The sequence below is a fragment of the Carassius gibelio genome, chromosome B9 (assembly GCF_023724105.1).
Source record: "Carassius gibelio isolate Cgi1373 ecotype wild population from Czech Republic chromosome B9, carGib1.2-hapl.c, whole genome shotgun sequence".
Lineage (NCBI taxonomy): Eukaryota > Metazoa > Chordata > Actinopteri > Cypriniformes > Cyprinidae > Carassius > Carassius gibelio.
The window spans coordinates 11,475,793-11,483,464 of NC_068404.1; the positions used below are offsets into that span (position 1 = coordinate 11,475,793).

At 36.3% G+C, this 7,672-nt stretch overlaps 2 protein-coding genes across 2 annotated transcripts; one reads left to right on the plus strand and one right to left on the minus strand.

The window, feature by feature from the left end:
* Positions 1–43: 43 nt before the first annotated feature.
* On the minus strand, positions 44–2,269 carry si:dkey-69o16.5 (Alpha-aspartyl dipeptidase-like). The gene is made up of 8 exons (XM_052564675.1): positions 1,819–2,269; positions 1,420–1,508; positions 1,257–1,331; positions 1,040–1,119; positions 789–962; positions 522–581; positions 257–339; positions 44–164 (listed from the first exon to the last, which is right to left on the minus strand). Exons 1-8 carry the CDS (start codon positions 1,911–1,913, stop codon positions 98–100), a joined length of 723 nt encoding a protein of 240 aa, XP_052420635.1. The 5' UTR covers positions 1,914–2,269; the 3' UTR covers positions 44–97.
* Positions 2,270–3,289: 1,020 nt separating this feature from the next.
* umps (uridine monophosphate synthetase) lies at positions 3,290–7,298 on the plus strand. Its single transcript, XM_052564673.1, has 6 exons — positions 3,290–3,506; positions 3,752–3,905; positions 4,654–5,325; positions 6,047–6,222; positions 6,373–6,487; positions 6,675–7,298. The coding sequence occupies exons 1-6, from the start codon at positions 3,351–3,353 to the stop codon at positions 6,848–6,850; spliced, it is 1,449 nt and encodes a 482-aa protein (XP_052420633.1). The 5' UTR covers positions 3,290–3,350; the 3' UTR covers positions 6,851–7,298.
* Positions 7,299–7,672: the final 374 nt, after the last annotated feature.

The following is a 7,672-nucleotide window of genomic DNA, read 5'->3' on the forward strand; positions in this document are numbered from 1 at the left end:
TTAGTTTTTGTTTTTGTGTGCTCAAAACAAACAGCAAACTTAATTGTGGATTTTATCATTTATTGTAAAAATTCATTGCACATAATGCAGTAGCAGCTCACTGTGCATCTGTCAGTAAGAAGCTGAGATCACTGCCCGGTTCATACTCCGTAGTATGCTTCCCCCTGAGAAAGAGAACCACAGTCTCACTGTCCCTGTTTGGGATCATTTTTTCTGTTATATTTTCCATGTGCATGAGCAAGAGTCTCTGCATTACCTCTGGAACAGTCGTGCTTTGGTGCTCCCTAATAAGGTGGCTTTGTTTCCCTCCACTAAGAGCATTGAGCCTTCCCGAAGACCCTGCCATGAACAGCATATATAGTACTGCTAGAGCTCAACTACTGCTGGAAATTAGATTTGAAAATCCACTCAAAGAGAAAACAATATTACTGTTTTTACTGTAATACGGTTCAAATAAATGCAGCTTTGTTGAGCATTAAATCGTCTCACTGACCCCCACAGTATTGTGCATGTTAACATACCAGCACGCATGGTGTTTCGGGCTCCTCGTGGTATTGGATAATTCTCTGTTCACGTGTTTCCTGTAAAATGCAAAATAAAATCTGCATTCATGAAGCCTGAAGGATCTACCTTACAATTCTGGTTTATTATATTCTATATATTCAATAGTTTTTTTTTCCTTTCATTGATGGGAATCAATTAATGTAAAATACATGTTTTTGGGTGATTTTATGCATATAATATTAATAAACGGAGTCGTGGCGTTGTGCATGATCATTTGAATGTACCCCCATATGCTTGCTGTTGGGATCAGCATCCAGGAAGTGAGGGTTAATGTTGAAGGGCACTAAACCAATGGCAGCAAACGTGGGTGGATAGACGATGGGCATGTCATTAGTGGTGTTGATGCTGATGGTGGAGACATTGGTACCTGCACTCGATCCCATGTAAGGTATCCCATCCTATAAAAAAACAACTACACCGGTTACAGGCAATTACACTGTAGTTTAGATTTTGATTAATAGAGACACTAACTCACCTCTAGAACTCTCTTTCTAATCTCAGTCACAAGATTGTTGTCATAGAGAGATTTCAGCAGGCGGAATGTATTACCACCACCTAGTGAACACACAAACACAATAACACAAAGTCTGAGATTAAATATGATTTATTATATTAAATATATTCTTAAACTGATCATAGTAAGAAAATGTTTATTTTACTATAGCAGCAAATGTATTAAAAATCCTTCATACCAATGAATATTCCTTCAGCTTTCCTAACAGCATCCACAGGGTCTGGAGTCTCATGGACGCTGTCCACCTCATAGCCTGGAAAAAGAGAAGAGAAGAGATGAAGGACAATGTGGCAGTGACTGTGTGCTTAACATGCATGTGGTAAAATCAACAAGACACAAACCCAGTGTCTTGAACTTGTCTCTGGCAGTCTTGGTATAGGTATCTCGATCATGCAGTGCATAAGGGACAAACAGGATCCTCTTTACATTCCTGTTGAACGGAAAACATTAAGTTATGCACACTTATAACAGGGGTCAATGCAGGTCAGATTAATTTGATTATTATTATATGCACTTGCCATAACGCTTATTTATGTTCAGTGAATGGACTTGTACTTATCCAGCGACACTGTTACATACAGATATAAAATGTATCAGAATATATTCCGAATATAGCCATTTATTATGTATCAGAATATTACTATATAAAGGGTTTTATTTCTGTAATTGCAAAACTGTTCTTAGAACAGTTTTACCAAAAGTTAAATGCCTACATTCTAGTTAAGCTGCTGGCAACTTACTTTCCAAAAAAGTCTTGGATCTGCTGTTGACAGTGCTGTAGATATCCTCCTCCATGAAGAGTGGAGTTAGAGATCAGCAGAAGTCTTCTCTTCATGATCCTGCCTCAGAAATGTAGACGTGGATCACAAGATGTCAAGCTCAGCAAATGATCAGCGGTTCTTTCTGCTGACAGTACACTTTCATATCAGTTTGGTCGTAATCTCTAATACATAACCTTTGGCCAGAATGTATATCGCTCTGATTATTCCACAGAAGACAGACCTTCATAGGAACAAGCCTTGGTTGATAAGAAACTTTATAACGTTACTGGAATCACGTGATTAAAGCAGAACAAACTTCACAACATGATTTACTGAGAAAACAGAGGCGGATCTTGAAGTGCCTAACACAATTTCAAAAAAATATTTTTTTTTAAAACAGACGAAATCGTTTGTTTTCTTTTATTTAAACGTTGTATTTGTGTTACAGGAAATTTGTTTTCAAAATAAAAGCCTAGAAGCTGGCCATCTTATCATCTTTCTTTCTTTTTTTCAGATGAAAACGTCGTAATTTTTTGCTACTTTTCAGGTGGTTGTATAGCTCGAGCTAAATAAAAAATACTTTAAGCATTTCAGTTATTAGTGTGTGAAAGTCATTTTTGTCTTTAAAAAAAGTACAGTCCCATATTTGTTATGTCATTTTAACCATCGCTCTTCCACTCGAAAATAATGTCATGTTGAAGAGCTTGAGGTGAAATATAAGAGATCAATATAATTGTGAACAAAATGTCCAGTCCATTTGGTATTTTGTCACATTGTGAAATTTTGTCACATGGGCCTATTATTCTTTTGTTTGTATTCAGGGTATTTAAAATGCTTAGCTATGCAGCAACCATTAGCAAGGAGTGTGTGATAAATAACTACTGTAAAATGCGTTTTAATATATATATATATATATATATATATATATATATATATATATATATATATATATATATATATATATATATATATATATATATAAGGTTTTTTTGAAGTCCACACAGGCACAGGGCTATACTGATGCTTTTATTTTGTCAAGTGATTTATCCAGTTTATCACGTGCGCCCGTCATAAAAAAAAAAGCGCGAAAGTTTTTAAAGTTTCGAATCAATTGAACCAATTGCTTTGGAAAACGATTCATTGTTTCGAAGCATTCGAAACACCACACAATGGCGACGCCTGCTGGTCAAAACTGTGTAAATGCAACAAAAACTCAGGCTTAAATATGCATAAAAACAGCTTTTAAAGCCCATTCCAAATGTTTCATTGAAAGCATACTACATTAAATGCTTCGATGTCAATGAACGCTCATAATTTACAGGTTTACATCTGTTTTTATACAGTCTGTGCTTTTACACAGTCTATGGTTCGAAAGGTTTCGAAACAGTCATGATGTGAATTTGATTCAATTGATTCGAAACAAAAGATTCATAAAAGTTTCGAAGCTTCATAAAGCAGCCATCACTGCTTTTCCCGAGTTAGTTTAGTGAGGCATTACTAGTCAAATCGAAATGGAGGACACTAACGTTAGTCTGGACAGTTTAATCCTGAATCTGTACGACATCCAAGCAGTCAAGTTTGAGACTTTCAAGTTAAAAAATGGACTCACTTCGCCGATATATTTTGATCTTAGAGTAATAGTTTCCCATCCAGCGTTAATGAATCAGGTAAACACGTTTTCGCTTTGAGTAATGATTCTGTACTGTTATGCCAGAAGTGTTTAAAATATCCTAAAGGTTTCCTTTCAAAATGTTTTATAAAAACAGTCTCAAGAAGTGAAAAATGCTCCTTTAGATTAATCTGATTTATTGATCATATGTTAGTATTAGATGTTATTTGTGTTTGTGTGTGTGTGTGTGTGTGTGTGTGTGTGTGTGTGTGTGTGTGTGTGTGTGTGTGTGTGAGAGATCAGGTGGCAGATCTTCTTCATAAGCGTGCTGATGATGCAGGAGTTGAGTTTGATAGTGTGTGTGGAGTCCCTTACACAGCTCTTCCTCTGGCCACCATCATCTGCTCTACCAAACAATATCCCATGCTTATTCGACGAAAGGAGGCAAAGGACTATGGTAAAAACATGCAAAGTTAACTGACCATTTAACTATCAGTAATCGATTTATTGTATTATCGACCCCTCCATTCCCAGTTAAGTATTTGGACACTTAAGACACATTTAAAGACATTTCAACCCAACCAGTATTTGTGCAAAAATAGAGTAGAACTGTAAAACAGTTCACAAAAAAATTGTGTTAGGTTTTAGTTAGGCTATTTATATAGTGTTAGATTTGATATTCAAAATAGATTTGGACACTTTTTCTCATTGACAAGATGGAATGTCATGCGATTAAACCGTTTCCACATGTATGTCTTATTAATCATTAATCATAAGTGAATCTGTATTATTATTATTGTTATTATTATTATTATTATTATAGTCACTTAAACCATAAAGTTAACGTTAACTGTAATATATTTTAAAAACCTAAACATATTTTATTTAAGCTAGTTGCAAAGCAACGCTTCTTTGGTTAAGCTAGACATCCTAAAATAACTAAACTGAAATAAATGAGAAAAATCTGTATAGGAATTAAAATGAGAGCGAGAAACAATTACTAAAACTTTAATTAAATTTTTAATTAAATTTTAATTTTGTTTAACTTTAATGTACTAATATCTAAAACTGAAACAGATTACAAAAAATTGTATTGACTGAAAATATATAAAAATAAATTAATATATTAATAAATGCTATAATAGTATCTTAATGATACTAAAATACCACTGACCTGTATTGATTTGAAATTTGATATCCCCCAGGAACGAAACGTCTCATCGAGGGAGCCATCCGCCCCGGTGACAGATGTCTGATAGTAGAGGATGTCGTGACCAGTGGCAGCAGTGTTCTAGAAACCGCTGAGGTGCTTGAGAAGGAAGGTCTGAAGATCACAGATGCTGTCGTGTTAATGGACAGAGAGCAGGGAGGCAGTGCCCGACTAGCTGACCGTGGCATCACTCTACATTCAGTCATTTCTGTCTCCAGACTTCTGGAAGTGTTACTTAAAGCTGGTCGAATAGACACAGCCACTTCTCAGAATGCTGAGAGGTTCATTCAAGAAAATAACACCTACATATCAACAAAGCAGAATGGCTCCTCGGCTCCTAAAAAGAGCTGTAAGGAGCTCAGTTATGGGGCTCGGGCTGCATTGCCAGACACTCACCCTCTTGCCACCCGTCTGCTGAAGATCATGGAGGACAAGAAGACCAATCTGTGCGTGTCTGCAGATGTGACTCGTTCTGAGGAGCTGCTGGAGATTGCGAATACGCTGGGGCCACTGATTTGTGTGTTGAAGACTCATGTGGACATCCTGCAGGACTTCACTGCAGATGTCGCCAGCGGTCTGAAAGAGTTGGCTATAAAGCACAACTTCCTGATTTTTGAGGATCGCAAGTTTGCAGACATTGGAAACACAGTCAAGCATCAGTATGAAGGTTTGTTTCACAGGTTCATGGAGCTCCTTACTAGTCTAAAAATGTTGCTTTCACTTACAGTATGCACCAGACATCCATAGAGCAAAGTCATTTTACATAGTTATGTTTTTTGTTTTTCTAATTAAATTTGATGTTACACACAGTCCCTTATTGCCCCAAACCCTTTTTAAAGGCGCCATGACTTTTTTAGCTACCTTCATTGTATAAGGATTTTAAAATATATATGTTTACTCTCAATTTCCATGCAGAAAAATGTTTTGGAGCTAGGCATAGCTATAAAAATGTACATTCATTATTTACATTTTTGCATTTAGCAGACACTTTTATCCAAAGCGACTTAAGTTCATTCAGGCTATATATTTTTTTTGTTTAATTTACATGACTTCTGTAGTCCTAGATATCACCATGTCATTCAAAACCTGTATGACTTTCCGTGAAGCATAATCTTCATTTTATAGTGTCCAAAATGGACAAAATAATAATAAAACACCATAAAATAGACAAATATATATTTTAAAGTCTCTGAAGCCATATCTTCAGATTCCTCCTTTGGTGTTCCACAGGACAAATACAGTCATACAGTTCTGGAATGACATAAGTGTGAGTAAATGATGACGAAAGGTTTATTTTAGTTCAAGTTTTATTAGTTTTTTTAATGTCATTTCAATTTCTGCTCAAGCTTTCTTAATATAAATGATCTACACATGTTCTTTGTTTCAAGGCGGTCTCTATCAGATCTCTTCGTGGGCGCACATCATTAATGCCCATGCGTTGCCAGGTCCGGGTGTGCTGCAGGGTCTCGGAGCAGTTGGCAAGCCTCTGGGTCACGGCTGTTTGCTCATTGCTCAGATGAGCTCGCAGGGTTCCCTAGCAGCAGGAGAATACACTCAAGCAGTTGTACGTCTTCTGCTTTCTGTGAAGAACTTGGGAACACTGTTCTCACCTAGGATAATACTTGTTTATTATTTCATAACAGTAATGTTTTTTGATAGCTACCAGAGCTCAGCTTCTTGTTTCTCCTTTTGAGTTAATTGAAATGTCTTTTAGGTCAAGATGGCTGAAGACCATACAGATTTTGTGTTTGGATTCATAAGTGGATCAAAGATCAGTGCAAAGCCTGCTCTGGTTCACATGACTCCAGGAGTGCAAATGCAGACAGGAGGTATGTTTTACTGTGGGCTGGCATTAGCTTTTCGGTAAAGGAGTCTTGTCAGAGAAAGAAAAATCACAAAAATGCCTTATAATAGAATGTGTTGTATTTTTACTATTTAAAAGCAAAAAGTTTTTTTTTTTTTTTTTTAAGCACAGACCTGATGCATGTGCTTAATTATTAATAATTTATTCTCCAGTGGATGGACTTGGACAGCAGTATTCTAGTCCGGAAGATGTGATCTGCACTAAAGGCTCTGATATCATCATTGTGGGACGAGGCATTCTTGCCAGCTCAGATCGGCTCAGAGCTGCAGAAGAATACAGAACTGCAGGCTGGCAGGCATATCTGAAAAGACTCTCACAGGCCAGCTAATGAAACCCCCTCCGGAAAGAGAGCTGAATCCCGTCTGGTCTAGCGCAGTCATTCCATCCACTTGAATACAAACCTAATTCTGATTATTCCCTCCATGTTTTGAACACTAGTAAAATGTCAAAATCTCACTATAATTATTACAAAAATATTTTAGTGCAAAATTTCAATTTAAATATTATGAACATGTTTCTCTGTCTTGTACACCTAGCTGGATCTGGCCTGGTTGTAACCACATTTATAAGCCTAGACATGTATACAGGTATACACTACCATTCGAAATCCTCAAGAAACATTTCATATCAGTGTTTAAAGCAGTTGAGCTGCAAAGATCTTTTTTTCTTTTTTTTTTTTTCAAGATAAAAAAAAATTGTCACATTTATTTTTGTAATTCACTTTGAAGAAATGTCATGTGTTCTTGCTGAATAAAGGTATTAATACCTTCTAAAAATCTTTGACCTCCAGACTATTCCAGAGAATGCCTCAAAGATGGACTGCCAAAATTTGTATAGTTTAGGGCACAACCAAAACATGTGCAGCAGTGTGGCAGGAGCCTGCCTGCACCGATCACACATAGGGTCAATATCGTCTTAATCTTAGACAATCTATATCGACCTCCAGACTTTTGAAAAAAATTGTACCTGAACAAAAATTGAGCTCCACAAATAAACTATGATATATGAAAAGTCAAACTCATTTTTCATTTTCTTAAGCATGTTTTTAGTAATTAAGGTATTGCAATCTTTTGAAATTAGAAAGTCACTACTTATTATATTTTGTCAAATCCAGTAGGGGGCAGAAAAACATCAGCTATTTTATGGCTGT